The sequence below is a fragment of the Linepithema humile genome, chromosome 5 (assembly GCF_040581485.1).
Source record: "Linepithema humile isolate Giens D197 chromosome 5, Lhum_UNIL_v1.0, whole genome shotgun sequence".
NCBI classification, from domain to species: Eukaryota; Metazoa; Arthropoda; class Insecta; order Hymenoptera; family Formicidae; genus Linepithema; species Linepithema humile.
The window spans coordinates 16,851,726-16,869,554 of NC_090132.1; the positions used below are offsets into that span (position 1 = coordinate 16,851,726).

Here is a 17,829-nt window from a genome sequence, read left to right on the forward strand (position 1 = left end):
ATAACGGTAACAATATTCTGCGAAAATGAAAACAAATCGCAATCGTGATGTTTTCACGAGGCGGAAAATCGCATACAAACAAAATTGTAGAAATATCGATAAAAATAGTACTAGCCGGAAGGCGAAATGTTGTAAGGTCTTTTTTAGTCCAAACAACACTCTACCTCTCAAAAACTCGATATTTGTGTACAAATATTTAAACGCGAATGTGTTTTTTCATAGGACACATTCTTCTCGATATCGAACAAAGTACTTGTTTGTGTTACAATTAGGAATGAAAAATATTGCAGAAACAACGGATATTTTGAGTAAGAAGCACGACAGAAAAATTAAGCGCGAGATGAAACAAGAAGATTCTACTGAGGATCTGATTTAGATCAAGATTAAATTCTGGCGTCATCTTGTTTCCACGCTATCTCAGCTAGAAGTAATGTGACGTTTTTATTTTGAGGAAAAATGGAATTTTCGATACTTTAACGTTTCCACGAACAGAGTGTCTCGAGAAAAATTTCACGAAAGTTTTCCCGTTGCATTGCGGCCTCACGATTTCTCTACGAGAGACTTATTCGCGGAAGTCATCGCTGGTTTGCCTTCACAATTCACCATAAAATCTATTCGAGCTGACGGAACCGGACGATCGTTTCGATGTACACACTCAGCGAATAATCGAACGTAGAAAGTTTTGATTTTAATTGCATTATGTAACTCACACGCGCAATTGATTTCTCGAGTATTATGCAAGGTTGGAAAAATAAACTCTATCTTATTTGCTCAGTCAATTGAAGGATCTGTTTAAATAGTAATCTAGAGTACTTTTTCAAAAAACAATTAATCTGAATTTTTTATACGATTAATTTTCTCCAATTTTAAATAGTAAATTTTGCTATTGTAACAATAAGATTCTAATATTTTCTGAGTGTAGCATGATAATCAATTAATTAGGAAAGTGGTTCCGAATTTAAAAGTATTATTACGTGAAACTATACATAATGTAGGATTTTATACATTTTTATTAATTTTATTATATTTATTTAAATTTATTCTATGAAGTGCATTTAAATTTGAAAAAAATACTGTACATAAAACTGCTATATTTTGCGATGACCTTTTAAAAATCATAATTATGTCTGCATATTAGCATGAATAGTTTTTCTTGATTTGTCACAACCGGAAGCATTATTTACTTTTGAATTTTTCATCATTGACATTTCACATCTGCATTATTGCCATCGATTGATATTTGCAGCATTTAATCAGCATAATGCTGATAACTTTTCTCATGTGTTATCTCAAGCAATTTATTATTAATCTCACTATCAACATTATTGTCACTAAAAGTTTAAGCAATATATTGATTTCAACTCTAAAAGATTTGTTTGTTTGTTCGATTCTATCAGATTTATTTTTTCGTAATATTATTTATTTTTATTTTCAGTTTAATGCAATTCACACAATTTTTTAATCATCTAAAATTTCAACGGTCATATATAAGTATTAAAAGTTTCTTAGAGATTTACAATAATTGAAATGTATTTTATATATTTTATGATATATAATAATTAATTATAATCTGAGAAAATAACGTAGATAATTTTTAATTTGTTCATAAATTTACTTCTGCTGTCGTGTATTTGAAAACAAAGGAGCATTAATCCCAACGCGATAGTTTAACGCATTTCTTGTTCTTTGTCTTATAATTTTTTGTGCGAGTAGCACTCAAGTGTGTCGCGATTCAAAAAATTTCAACTTGTTAGAGTGGATCATTCGGAACGGAGATACAGGCGAGCCTCTTTGTGACGTGTAGAAACCGGTCGCGCGCACGTCTTAAAATAGCCCTTCCTGTCATTAAGCATCTTTTTCCTTTCACAATTTCTCATTGCTTCTCTCTTTCTTTCAAGTTGAATTTTATCAGGTTATATTAAACTCCAATTTTGTTCACTAATTGCATTATCTCGGTTGCATTATTACATGATCTTTTTTATTTTTCGAATAATACAATGTCCAAAATTCTCTGCAATCGATATAACCGGTTTTTTCAGGTACAAATACAAATTACAACGTACAAATGCAATTCTATTTGAACTTTATTATTATTATTTTAATTAAAAGCACCAGTCACATACATTTGTTCATGTAAAGATAACTTAATCGGACGAGCGTGTTAGTGAATTTAAGTGTCAGCTTTTTAAGTTATTTTATAACGCGGGAAACATGATGCACATGTAAGCAGAGGTATTGCAAGCGCATTGTATATTCGTACAGCAATTACTTGTACACAAAAGCGAATACGATGCCGAACCTTGAAGACAGATGTTACACCTGGATTCAAGTACACGACGACCTTACATAATTCGCGAGCCTCTTGCACCGCGTTTTATCGACCGGCACGAAATTACCGGGCGACATATTCTGTTCGCATCTATAGGAAAGCTTTTGCATAATCGTGTTTGCACGGTTATTACTTTCCTTCCTTTAGCGTCTGTAGGCGCAGCGATGCTTATTTTATCTACCGACCTTATCGCGCGTATGCCATAACCACGCGTTATGCAAACTAGGACAACAATTATTGTCTCTAAGTACCAGTACTTTCTCAAATTTTCACTATTCGCTCCTATACGAAATATTTTATAGAATTTGTATAAAATCTTTATGGAATATTTTCTGCTGGCTTTAAAAACAATTTTCCTCGATGAAAGTATGATCGGGTGGCATTTTTATGGCAACTTTACAATTTGCAACATTAATCATTATAACAAAAAGATTTTGATAATTCTTATTAAAGATTAATTAAAGAAGATAATTTTTATTTTGTTTGTTTGCTATATAATTTTATATTTATCAGAGCAAAAAAGTTCTGCTCTCTTAACCACTATTGTACATATAGTTAATTAACAATTTTATTACATATATATTTATTAGAATTTCATATTGCAAAAACCGTATTTATTTAAAATTCTATTGAGAAAATACGTTTATTAAATTAACAGAGAATTTTGCATAGTACAAAATTTTTTTTTCATTTTATTTAGAAATTTCAATTTTTCTGTTTTAACATTACAACATGTGTGAACTTTTTGTCGGCAAAATAAATGATAATGTTGCAGTTGAATAGCCATCTCATCATGCGACTCCATCATTTTTAAGCACGCAAGGTGTGTTCTTACGCGGCGGTCGCTTGCGTAAAGTGCGTGCGACGCAACTGAGTGAGACGGGACACCTCGTTACGCTCTGATTCTGCCATTTCTGATCAGACCGATGTCTTTTATGGCAAGCTGAGCAAGTACAAGACATCCGATAGCGATTTCAGTCGGCCTCCTCTCTCGTTCCGACTAGTTGCTCGTTTTTCATTCCAACAGAATTTCATTCGTAGCGTCGCGAATCGCGTAACACATCATGAGCAGATTAAACTTTCCATACGGAAGTTATATTCCGACCGAGATAAGTTTTCCGCGATGTGAGTTTTACATGCTCGAATTAAATGTAGTTGTCTGCAAGTTTCGGCGATAGCCAAAGCTATTAGCAAATTTATTTTAATTAAATTTATAAATTTAGATTTATAATATATATATATAATCATAGCCGACACATTTTTATTATATTTTTCAAAATGTATTTTTAATACTAGCTCACTGAACACGAATATACATGCGTAGCAACGAATTTCGTTTTGCGTCATTTTTAAAACATACAGTTTGTAACACCGGAACATTTCAATACAAATAAACGTTACATACGTAACAACAATAAAACAATTTAACAGTTCCGGCGCTTTTTCGAACGTTTTCACGTTTGAAAGCTCGCAATCGAGAAAGAATAAATCCTCATGAAACGTTCAACAAAATTGTTATTAGACCGCTCTTAATGTTTTCAAATTATCTTTCTCCGATGAATTGGAAAACTTTTCAAGCCAGAACCCCACAGTGTTGCGCCCACACGTAAGCAAAGTCACACATCAATATTGCGTCGCTTAATCGTTCGATGACAGAAAGATTTCTGAAACTTCGTAAACGGCATCTGCATCTTATCGACACTTATCAGACTTATCGGTCGTCATTTCTTATCGGTACTTATATTACATTGATTCTATCGGTCAACAATAGAGCAGCGAGAGAAATTCCGGGAACCATCAATCATTTGACGTTTTATTTAATAAGAAATTGTGATTTTAAATCTTTTTATAAAATTGTTTATATATGTTATTTATATTTATTGTAGATTATACAAAGCTTTTACGTAAATATTTATTCATTATTATTTACTTATAATTTTTTTTTTTTTTACACACAAGTATTTTTCGCGATTTAATGCTTTCACGTTGCTCATTTGTAATGTTGTCAAAGTTATTTCATATGTGGGTGTCCCCTGTATGTGCAAATAAGTTAATCGAGTTTTTGATGAGCTTTTCACTTTGACCGATTATGAATCGACCCGGAATCAGTCTTGAAGTTTCGTGAGTGCGCGAATTGCATTTGCACATCGAGTGTCGCGGCTGAAAGGGTGCCAAAGACGCGAGGCAGCGCAATATATAAGCTCTCTCACGTGTTGCGATCTGCAGAATAAACAGCACAAAGATTACGATATTTCATTTTTGCATGTTGAGCGCAAGCCGACTTTCAGGGACGGCGTAAACCGCGGCGCATCTTCCCGAAATATAAATTTCTTCGTCACATTGTCGCTTTAAAAATGCAATAGTTAAAAATACAACGGAAACTGTGACATTGTGTAATTTTACCGATATGATAAATCCAGATTACATAACAACCGATCATACATCGCGATTGAATAAAATATAGCAGTTTATCGGAAATAATGGCTAATATCTGATAAAAGTGAGCGCGATGATTACGATATTTGTGTATGTCATTTATTTTCCATTGAACATGATTTTCACGTATTTTATTACAAGTCTATCGATATTTCTCTGTGAGACGGCATAACTAATGCTTCTGTACGAGATACAAGTTTCTCACATGAATGCCTTTATCGAATGAATTGAAATGCACTGACAGATCAGTGAACCTTGGATAATCCTAGTTAATCCATCCGACGGAAAGAATCGCTATTCTACTACTTATCGTTAACTTTTTTGCTATTGTAGAAAATAGTGAAATTATTACCGACGCAGTGTCGTTTAATTAATCTCGATTATCCTCCCAGATAATATCCTTCAGACCCACGTATCGATATCTAAAACGGCATTGAAAATATTTGAGATTACAACACGAAAGGAAAAAACGCTTTACCGTCGGTGACGCGATATCAATTGAATGAGATTATCATCGGCGATTGTCGGCCGGATTGTTCGGCCCTGCATTGCACCGCTGCACCGGTGCGGCGGAGACTATTAGAAAGTCGAGCTGCGAGTTACGAACCTGGCGAAACACGGCTGGAGCGGCGAATTTCATAACGAATAGCAGCAGCAGCAGCAGCGGGAAAACGGATCCGACGCTGCCGCAAAGTCACACTTTTGCGTAAAAGGGAAAAAGCGCGGTGGAAAATGCTTGCTCACTGTATTTTTCGTTCGCCACTCACGCTTATATAAACGTAATATTATGAAATAAATTTATTTCAAATATGTAAAAGCTTTTTAGCGATATTACGTGCGCACATATATATTTTTTCATATTCATGTATTTATATAAATATAACGCTCGCGAATACTGCATCTGTTTTGTCCGCAATTGATTTCGCTAATTCGAAAAAGAACAATATGTGCGCGCACTTGGCACATTGTAATTGAATAGTGACGACAGATAACGTCATCGATGACAAACAGCAGGTTTATTTGACGTGCAAGTTTTACCGCTGCACGATTATAAATTGTAATTGAGAACGAGAAATATGTTTTCCACGATCGATTCAGTAATGACGTAAAAAATGCGAAACTAATGATGACGTCAATCATGATGTTGACGCAAACGTAAAATTCTGCCTAATACTGAATCTCTCCTTTCCTTGTTTTCTCAAATGCACGGAAAAAAAATTTGGAAAGAAATTGTGAGATCGAATGTATTAAAAATGTCTGTCGCGCGCAAGAAGACAATGGACTCTCGCTTGCATTGTGTTTCGCGTTTTACCTGAACAACGGTCCATAATAACGGTATCGCACGGTACTCGCGATTGTTACGAGATTTCTTGGAAAAATATTGAGGAATGAACGGAGTAATTTTCTATAAATAAATCTCACTGTTTTTGTAATGAGAATGAAATAATTGCTGACGTATTGCAATATCCTTTTCGGAATTAATACACAATAATATATCTTCTTTACGAGCGCGTTCAATTTATCTTGTTTATAGAAATATAGATAAGCAGTTGTAGGAAATATAGCTACACTAAAACGCGTCTCTTTGATTTGCGTCTCGTGGTTTTTAATATTCTGAAATTTCTTTACGACCTGCGAATTCTTAAATTGTGCAGTTTATGCGATCCTACTACTTTTAGTAGCTCACATTCGTAAACATTCAGCTTTTAACAAGCAACAGCTTGTTATAGTATTTTGCATATTTTTTCGATTGTTTTTTCTAGACTGACAGCAGTAAATAGCAATTTGATCGCACAAGAATTGTCAACAACAAAATAGAAATCTTGGATGATGAAATATGTAAAGCTATCCATTAATTATACGTATGACAAAAACGATCTAAGAGATCTAGGGACGACAGGAAGCCTCGAGGATGAAGGTGGCATAGATATGAATTAATTGTCTGACCTCGGTAATTAACCTAAGCACTATCATTACTGCGCTCTTGTGAACGGATAATTCGCGCCATGTGCGGGCCGTAAATCGCGCCAGCCGCCATGAAATTGTAATACGGCATGCAGTTCTGTAGTTCATGCACATTCATTGTGTCCATTTCGTCATCTGGCTTTGTTTTGTAAGGCGTTCATTAAACCTGGCCGCGACCCAGACTGTAACTCTCTATCTCTTCTTGTATCTCGGAAATTCTTGGCAGTCGATACCTACGCCAGGGGAGACGGCACGTCGAGTATCATAATCTCACGAGAGTAGGCGCCAACGCGCGCAACAGCTGCTGTTTGTTGCCATTGCTCAACAGTCAAATCTAACCTGGTTAGACAGTTAGATTGGATCGCTGCGATGGGCCACCTCCAACGCGAACGAATTTGCCACCGCTGCGACGCGAACGCATTTTTGCGCCGTGATGTAGTTATTTCCGGGATTTAATCTGCTCTCCGTCTATCTTGTTATTTTCTAAACAACCGCGCGAAATAGATTTTTCCTTGTCAGGCGGCATCCGATTTTAACATAAAACACCTGACTTTTTTAATCTCGCGATACAATAATGAAATTTAAACGCAAATTCTATTTAATATCGACATTTATATTTTCGAACTTTACAGCGTTGAGATAACGTCGTTATTCGTGAGTGTTGAAGTCATGAAAAAATGAAATGAACGGTTCTAATTTGCCAAATTACCGAATAGCGATGAAAAATCGAACGCCCTCGCGATGATTAAGCTTCCATTGAGAACACGAATACCAAAACTCCGAATACTCTATCCGGATATCCGGAATATGAAAAACGAATCGAATAGCGGAACAGTAACCTTATTATGTCTCATAATACATTTACTTTTTGCCCGCGGCGAATCGTTATTTCGCATGCGGAAGTTACGATTAAACGTCGATTAACAAGATAGATTGTATAGAAAGTGAGTCAGCGATTGATAGCAATGATTACTCGTCTAATAATGATGTCCGTGGACGAGCTCTGTCCAAGGAGGGATTAAAAGATTGTCGCTTGGCAAAAGTGATTGATACGCGGTATAGAACGCAATAAATCAAGATAAATGTTACGCAAAGAATTTTTAAGTTTATTAAAATTTTTATTTGATTAGCGATAACGGCCGAGCTGATCTAATTAATTTTAGCGCTAATCTCTGAACTTCGAACGGAGAGATTGATGTTTTTAACTTGCAACGTGGCATTAAAATTATAAGGTATCTAATGAAATATTAAATTTGCTTTTAATTATAGCTTATATTATATATAAGTTTTATACTTTGCATCAATATTATTGACTGATGAAGGAAATTGATAACGTAATTAAAAAAAACACGATCGGAAATATATGTTGATACGCTTATGCACAAGGTATCTGCGTAACAGTCTAAAATTATCACTTTTCTATTATAGATTCTTTGACCAATAGATTTTTTCATAATATTCAATAATTATATATGTATAAGGAGAGCTAATAATAATAATAAACCGGAGACATCGGTGGTTTGCGTGCTATAAACGATCAGTGATAAGTCTTTTGCAAATACAGTTAGATTTGTGTCACGTTTTAAAATACGAATATTCAACGCGTGGAATATAAAATGCGATATATTGTTTTCCATCTTTTTGTGCAGTAATCTTTTCGTGCGTGTTGTACGTGTTGCGCATCGTTTGCGGGTTTACGATTTATGAATTCGTAATTACCATAATAATTATCGTAATGTGCGACTTGGCTAGTTCTCTGCGCATCGCGCAGTCAGAAAATTAATTTCTGCTTTTAATTGCCATTCTGAATTAACGAGCTTGTCGCTCCGGCGAAGGCCGCGATTTCAACGGGTGGGCCTCAATTAACGAAAGAACAAAACGAAACGCAAAATTGTCGGCCGGAAATCGCGCGCCGAATAAGTCGATCGATTGGCAATCGTCTCAAAGAATTGCTCGCCGCAGATGGTGTTATGGATCGATAAAACGCATTGATTGTATAATGATATGTGCGTTTAAATTCCCGCAGCGATACAGTACGCCTTACGAATACGTGAAGCTCGTTTCAAGTCACGTCGGCCTTCGGTTATAATCACAATATGACGCGTAGATGCGGCGAAAGGGCTGAGAATGGCCTCACGAGCCCTTGAAGCTCCAAGGTTAAAATAATGAAGGCAATAAAAAAGGTATAATTGAGGTCTGTAAAGCTGGTATTTCAAAATGCAAATTTTTATGAAATGCGGCAATTATTTACAATTTGACCATTTATTTATACATAATTTTTTTGTCTACTTTGCAGAAAAAAGTACACACAAATAAAAAATTGGATAAAATTTTGTCACGAGTACATCTAAATCTGCTATTTTTTATTTTCATTTTTTTTTTGTTTGTGTATGATTTTTCTCTGTAAAATGGACAAAAAATTATGTATGGATAAATATGATCAAACCAATCAAATGCCACATAAGTTTTATGAAAGTTCGCATTTGGAGAGGCCAGCTTCACAGCCTTGGATGATTGTTCCGGAATCGCGAGCGTCGAATAAATCGATCGATTGGGACATAAATTACGCAAACATCTCATATGTCATAAATTATGAAAATCAAAGTTAACTTATTTATTTTTTTTTTTTAATTGCATGTAATTTTCATAATTGTTGTGACATTGTGTAGATTGAAATTATGATGAATTAACTAAAAGTTTACGAAATGTATTTATTTATGATGATGATCCATGATATAATAATTAATTAATTATTTATTACATTTAATCATCGTACATTTTCTAGAAACTATACAAACATAATTATTGTAGATGTAGAGCTACAGAAACGAAAAACACATGGTGCAGGAAAAGAAGTATTTCATTAGTTTGGAGGATCCACTTACGAAATAATCTCATTAATGATATTTTCTTTCGACTTTCGCCATCCTATAAAGGGAACAGAAAAGTGTTGTTTTGGTCTAGTTTTTCTTGGATTAATTGAACGTTAGTATCGATTAGTGGTAGCTAAACGTCCTCGATTCACGTTGTTTTTCGAAGCGGAAGTCTAGCTTTCCACTGAGAAACGCACTAGCTATACGCATTCCGAATAATTCATCTGTTCTCTTTGTTTACTTATACTCAACGATCCAGCTCATACCAGGATTTATTACAAAAAGAGGATTTCATTAAACATTCGTTCTACACATTACATTTTTTTATCTATTTATCTCGAATCATTCATATAATCGTTTATAAAAAGAATTGTTTATAATTTAGTGAGTAATATCTGCACGATCAAACAATTGATAAATTTTATCTGAATTTCTCGTTAACGTATTTACTGCTCGTTGGGAATTTTCAGTATAACGAAATCTTTGAAATCTCCGTGAGAACGAAATTCCCTGTTGCCTCCGCCGTCCCACCTTCGTTTATGATCGCCGGCATTTCCGCTTAATTTGCAAAACGATAACGCGAAGAGTACATTGCACGACCGACGTTCCGTCTGCAACGGAATTTCCACGTTACTTTGAGTCACGGCGAATAATACTGCTCAACGAGGAATCCCGTATCAGTGTCATTTAAGAGTGATTAGAATGTCAGCTGTAAACGATAGTGATCGCCAGATGTGTGATAGAATAATAGTTACAGGAATACGTGCATTCTTCGGAACAGAATTGTGTACTCTGGCAATTTAACGTGGAGTATCTAAATTATTATTCATTCCGTATTCACGGAATGCGAAACTGATCATTTCTCACGTGATTAACCGTTATTTTTTTTTTATCATGCTGGTTCAAATTTAAGTATGAAATTTAAATATGAAGCAAGCAATATTTTACCCATTATTTTGTCAACGTTATAGTTTACATTTTATGTTCATTCTATAATAACTTGTTATAAATATATTTAACATTTTTATAACATACTATTTTATCGTTTTCTGATACAAGTATTTACAAAAGTAATTACAAAAAGTAACAGTTTTCCTGCAAGTAATCTGTGTCTCAATCACGTTTTATTCCCAAAGCGATCGACGCTCCGAACGGCGTTTCGGCGACGGCTTCGATCTTGCCGTGACAATACCGTACGTTATGTCGATTACGTTATCCGGGCGAGGTTACGTCATAAAGTAACGCGGTTGGCGGCACATGAGGCGGCACAAATCGAGTTTATCCTTTGCGAATTCCCGAAGCCCCGCCTCGTTAAAACAACGCCGACAGCCGGCGGAGTTTCCGTCTCGGCGGGCGACGTTGTTCCCGAACAATTCGATTGTTACACACTCATACACTTCTCTTTCCCTCTCTTTCTCTCTTCCACTTCCTCTCTCTTTCTCTCTTCCACTTCCTCTCTCTTTCTATAAAGTTTGTCTTCCTGTGACGGAGTTTGGCGTGTATATCGATCCGTCGTCGTCGAGAACAAGTTTCATCCTTGCGGTTGCGGAGCGAACGCTAAACGAGTCGGACAACGAAGGGGAAGAACATCTCTCCGCGTTGTTGTCCGATAGAAACACCGGTGCTCGGCCGTGTTTGCTTTGCCGGCTCGTTAAACGAAGAACGAGGGAGTACTCGTCTTCGTTTTATCGAATTTCTTCCGTGCCAGCGCCAGTGACGCGAGATTTAGAGCTTTACAATGTGTAATTGCAATAAAAACACTTTCCATTCCATTATCGAAAGATAAGCATTTTTAAATTTTTTTTTAATACTAGAATAATCATGAAAAATGATCAAAATTATCATAACGTATAAAGCATGATAAAGGAACGGATAACGAACGCGAGATAACGTGAATCATTTAATGAGTTATAAAACATGAACAACGCGATATCGATCGCTCCGTGCCACGAGGGAACGTTACGAAGCCAATATCGTGCCGCGCGTATCATTTAATAGAAAAAAAATGCTATAAACCGCATAATAGCATTATTATTATCGCGTCCATCATCGAGGGCGGCATTATTATCGTCCACGATGGAATATTGCTTATTGCCTGTGAATCTTATGAGAGCGACTCTCTTGATTCTCAGGAAATAATAATGCGCGTCTGAAGTAATACAAGATCTTCTGAAATTTTTTATTTACCGAACAAATGCACTTAATGAAGTCTTGACACGAAGCACTGAAATTGATCCGGATCGGACGTTCTCAATCTGCATTCGAGACGTTAAACGGCGCGCGGAAGGAAAATTATTTTGGCACGGTGCCGCCGCCTGCCAATTTGGCCGCATGGCGGCTTATGAAATATGGTAATGGTAGCGAAATAAAGTCAATTCGCGCGTAAAACTTTGTGAACGGCGTATTTATTACATGGTTGGACGAATAAACACACATCTCACCAGTTGCGTTATTTTGTATTTTGGTCCAAGAATTCAAACGTGCAATTTCGACGAGTCCCATTTGCAAATGCATTTTATTTCGATCGTCACGTACTCGTGAAGTTTGTGTATTTTCTCGAAACAGAGGCAAAATTACAGTTATTTCCATCAGTCATCATGCAAACGTAAGCAGAATATTGTTTCTTAATCGCTGCGATTTCTTTTTTTCTTTCCTTTTCTCTCTCTTTTTACGAATGACGTATCACGCATCTCCCATCGAGACGTTACATTCGCGTCGCGTTAAGAAATAATTTCAATGCGATTCCGATTAATCGCAGCCGCGATTGCCGTCGTTCAATTAACATCCGTCGGCGATGAATCGTTCTCGCGATTTCGTCACGAAGGATGTGTCCGCGGAGAATTCCTGTTGTTGCGTATGCCGGTCCAAAGCCGAGAATCATTCGCGCCAGGTGATGACGTCGGGGAATATGACAGGTGTGTCGTAGAAAATGTCGCAATGGCCGGCCGTTCTTTCGCTCGCTCGCGCGCGCGCGTGCGCTCGCTCGTGTCATCTTTCTCTCTTTCGATGGGAGTCGACGCACGATTCTAATTCCCTCGCGTATAAGAAGCGCCTCTCGTTTACCAGACGACGCGCGTGATCTCGGTCACGCAGCGCGCGACGCGACCGATAGCCGGGGAAATTGTGCGCCGGAGCACGTTCGTCTGTTACCACTGCGCCCAGTAGTGACGAATTACCGCACGAACACGTAACTCGCGCAGAAGCCGTAATCATCGGATTGAACCGAGTATAAGCATGAAAAATTACCTCAAACTAATAATTATTAACTGTTGGCTATCAATTGCTCGAACCAATTATTTATCGAGCACTGTTGTTATCAAGGAGATACGGAAGTTCTTGAGATTTTACGATAAACTTTATTAGACAGACGATATTGCAGACAGTATTGATAATGAAATACGTTAGCAGACTATTCTTATTCTTCTTCTTCTCCAGCTTTTTGACGACGTAACTGCAATTAGCTTCCAATGCAATTATTTTGCTGCAATTTACTATCAATGTATCTTAGCCCACTCAACTGGAAAAAGTTAAATTGAAATTTTGCGAATCTCTACTCTACAGTTATTACTGTTAATATTATTGTTATAATTACATATATAATATTTGCTTTATTAGTACTACTATTGATTTATAGTACTATTACATTGTTAAAATAACAAGTTCCACGTGTGTAATTATTCTCTATTTATAAAAGAGGAATATTAGTTCAATGTTTTAAAGCAAGAAATACGCGATTTATGGATTTATGGAGGTTTTGTGAATAAAATTATACAAAGTTGGGAAAATTTCATTAGGAAACGCCTGCAAATATGTCGCCTTGTCACTCGTGCTACACGCAACTGTTCGCAGTTGCATACTCGTAGGGGCTATTATTAAGTTTCAAAAGAGAGAAAAGAAGAAATATTTTTGAAACACTGATTGACTGTATATACACTGAAATTTTAATTGTTTATCGCGCGCGCGCGTGCGCGCGAATAATTCTTTAAAATAGTCAATTAAATATATTATTTAATTTTTTATTGTCATTTAATTTTTAGTGATGCATGCAGTTTTCTTAATTACATGTTTCTTAATTGAAGTTTAAGAATTGCATTGGCAAATTCTGTGAAAAGAGCGTGCAGAAAAAATATTGAGGTTTTCGCTCGAGCTCGGAAGGATTAAGAAATTTCGATATTCAGCGTGTGTCAACGTGTAAATATTTAGTGACGCGATTACTCCCAATCGTACGCCTCACGTTGAAAGCTCAGCCGATTGGCTCGGACTGCGAATTTATTATTTATATCCTCAATGACCGAAAATTTGCAACAGTTGCTGATTAATCGTCCTTCTGTCAACCCACACAGATTTTCATAAATAATTATGTCGCATGCTCTCCCATCGCATATTCATAAGACGCGTTCTCAGCAAACACCTCGGCCTCTTAGCATCCGTCGCGAAAAATCGCGAATGTGACCCGCGACACCGTGAAGTATTACGCAAATATTTGTTTTTTGGCGAGGTAATGTCCGAGCGTGAAAGCGGCGAGTGCGTAAACAAGAGCTATCGAAATTATGCCAGAGCTATTTATACCTGTCGCCCGCCTATATTTACGTGCATCGTCGAAAGCGGCGCGCGTGCGTTTAGGTCGTCTAATTAAATATTATACAATAATTTATTTTATTCCTCCTATCCGAAATGTCGTATGGCGATATTAATATCGCCAGCCTTCAAATTGCTTCGACGGCTAATTATTCATATACCGTTTGACCAAACACGTAACATAATTTATATTGCTAAATTGCCAGTGAAATTTAGCTGTACACAAATTGCGAAGTCCTATGCAGTTGCGCAATTAAAATAAATACTACACTTAGAAGTGCAGTGTTATATTATACATTGTAATTTCTCGCTCGCGTCTGTATTCATACACAGGCGCTGCAAAACTCCCAACATTTATATCTTCCGAAACATAAAACGTTTTCTCTCACTTTTGTCTAATGTTCACGCGCGCGTCTTATGGCACGCTCGTGTTGCTTCGAGTTGCTACGGAGAAGCTAAATATTGCATTACAGCAGTAAGCGTTGAAACGGCCGCAATTCTCTGAAAGCTTTCTTAAACCTTTAACGGGCAAAATTTGCTGGCTGAAAGAATCCAATTCTTAGCGTTTAACTCATTGTCAGTGCAGATAATTTGATTCCGTATCCAGTGCGGAGACAATACCTTCTTCTAGTTGTTGTGTCCGCGATATAGATATATACTGAATGAAAAGTAGAAAAATCTGACAATAGCATACCTCCACTAATTACACAGTAATTTAAACTTCTCTTGCGTGTGTTTTTGTAGTGAAGATTGAAAATGTTTCTCGTTGTTTCTTTGTTTAATTTTTTTAAATTACAACTAAAAGAAAAATTAATTTCTCTGTATTTATTAAATTTGCTTCGACAAATTATTGATTAAAAAATTTCTGTGAAGTATATTTTACCATTAAGAATTCAAATATGTGTTGTTTTGAATAAGATAAATAGATGACATAATATATTCGCTTCTAAGACGTTAATATAATTAACAAAACGTTTGTTTTTTAAATTAAAATTTTTTATTTTTTTGTATATTTGTGGTAGAGGGAATCAATTATTGTTAAGAAAGAATTGAAATAAAAAACCTCTTCGACACCTGTAAATTGAGAGGCGCTGTTTGAAAGCGCGTTCGTCAGTAACGAGCAAACTCGCTAGGCCGCGTCAGTGAAATCGAATTAAAACGTCGAATGCAATTAGCGTAGGAAGAGACACAGCCTCCAGTGTACACGTGAGTGCATGCAGACGTTACTTCTCAAATTGACCGAATCGAGTTCGGCCGCTACCGCCTGAAATGTGATTGCATTTTCGCGATTTACGCGCGCAGCGTAAATAGTTTGCGCTCGTCGCAGCACGAATTGCGACGCATAACAAAGCTCTGTGCATGTGCATCCAACGGAATGCTGCAATGCGTCTATCGAACGATATTTTTTTTTTTTTTTCTTACGATTAATTCAATTTAGTTTTTTGAGAATTTTATTTTTAGTTGCGAGTTTTCATAGCAAATGCTTTCTATACGATTCGTGCCTTTTTTAAAAATTTAATTTGACAGTTTCTGCGTACGCTGGAAAGAGATTTCAAAATCGAAGACACATCAAAGATACGTTTTTCGAAAATAAATATTAAACAAAATTGTTATTGAATTAATACTTTTTAATTTTTTATGAATGAGAAGAAATCTCAAATTATTAAATATGTCAGTGAAAATTACAGAAATAAAAATTCACGAGCTCATATGACGTGCAGATTAAATTTATTTTGCAAAACTGTGGAAAACACGCTATGTCATTGACAAATTGCATGCTTTATATCGCAAATTAAATGTCAAGCGCGTTTACTAAATTCTACAAAAGGTTAAAATACCTTCATTATTTTAGAGCAGATTGTTTTCCAGCTAGAAATCACTTTCCAAGTACAGGCAAATTTTTCTTTTAATTTTACTACAATTTGATTTTTTTAAGCTCCTGCGCACGTAGATTGCATGTGTTCTCACCGCTCTTGTTTTGGATTGTTTGTTGCATCTCAGGTCCAGGCGAATGTCTCAGGATGTCACAACCTCGAAATCAACAGAAAATCTCTCAGCGTCGTATTACAGGTAAGTACAGCACATGCACTCACCGTCATTTCATTTATTTCTTTTTTTCGAGCTTGTACATTATGTAATCCTAGTATTATAAATAATTGTAATTCCACGTTGTCGTTGATGTTTAGATTATAACGTAGTTATAGTTCTCTCGCGTATATTTTGTGTAGAAATACACATTTGAAGTCCTATATAAATCACGCATGATAATACGAGTGGAAAAGTCTTAGCAATGTTGTTTGAGAACATATCTTTTCCGTTGATTGTAAGTTCAGCAATAAGACGAACGCAAAAGAAACGTTTATATGAAAGTGATAACACCCGTCCGATACGCACTATATCTCTCGACGCCTGTTAAAATAGACCGCGTGTTTCTGGAAAGCGCATTTGTGAAACGAATTTGTTTCCTCCATAAATATCAAAGGAGGGGACTGTCTTGAAGGAAAACATACGGCTGGAATGTTGCTCGTCGATTCGACGAATGAGTCGCTATTATCACACAACGCTGGTTCATTCACCGACTTTTTCATTCACGTTCGACTTTTTTTCACGCCCGTGTGTCGCGTTGTTCGCAGAGATTTTACCGGGCTTTATCTTCATTGGCCACGCGTCCATAGAGACCGCTCGACTTATGGAGGTAACCCGCACGTTGCATGGTTCGTTGCATCGTGAAATTACGTTTTGTTATGGCTCGGTGAAATTGTCTCTAGCACCTGAACGTTCATACAAATAGTGAGCGTCAAACTATTAGCGTCTACCCGCGTACGCCCCACAATACATTCTGCAAGAATAAGTCGACGAGTGAGCACTCAATTTTATTTCTGAATGAGCTTAGCGGCTTGATTTTATTTTAACGATGTAAACTGCAAATAGAGATATCTTTTCACCACACTAATTTCTTGCGCATTTGTCCCTCTATTAAATTCGTTTAAAACGCTTTAGATTATTTCAATTGTTGTGTGTAGATAATTTTAATTGTTCCTGAAGAATTAAGGCAAATTTTATAAGTCAATTCTTATCGTTTTGCGGAAATTAAAATTTATGGAAATTTAAAATTAATTTTGAAAAAATGACATAGAGTGCCTACATCTCCGTAAAGTCATTCTCGTTTTATTCTATCTCTTCCGACCTATTTCTGCAGATTTCGCTCTGCTTAATCAAATTTGTTACGCAACGAGCTCGGGATATTAACGAGAGCGAAGTTAATTAACGATCACGTTTATTCTATTACAGGAGCAAGAGCCGTAGCGTGGATCATGGATTCACGGCACCCTTCGATTTGGATGCTCTGCGGAATAAAGTTGAAGGACGCTTCGAATCTGTGGATAAGCTCTCAAAAGGTGAGAATATATTATCATTTATTTATTTATAATTGAATTATTGATTATTTTAAAAATTATCAAGCTATGGCTTCCGTGTAGTATTACTGTAACGACGGGAACCAATAACTTCAGAAAAGATACAAATTACTCTTTCTCGATCATGAAAAAATCAATTACAATTCATCTGGAAAAATACTGTGTATCGAATTTGAGAGTTGTGGCATAAATATCCAAATTTTATCTGTCATTACTGCACGATAGATTTAAT

The 17,829-nt window shown here is 36.2% G+C and overlaps 1 protein-coding gene across 11 annotated transcripts in view; it reads left to right on the top strand.

Moving 5' to 3' along the window:
* mtd (mustard) overlaps positions 1–17,829 on the top strand; it is a 123,772-nt gene that overhangs the window by 57,659 nt on the left and 48,284 nt on the right. For 8 of the 11 annotated variants that reach the window (XM_012362320.2, XM_067355889.1, XM_012362318.2 and 5 more), the window contains 2 exons: positions 16,183–16,251; positions 17,473–17,579. In XM_012362320.2, coding sequence (XP_012217743.1) covers positions 16,183–16,251; positions 17,473–17,579 — 176 coding nt within the window. The remainder of the gene's footprint in view (positions 1–16,182; positions 16,252–17,472; positions 17,580–17,829) is intronic. The other 3 variants (XM_012362323.2, XM_067355890.1, XM_012362312.2) reach the window with 1 other exon arrangement.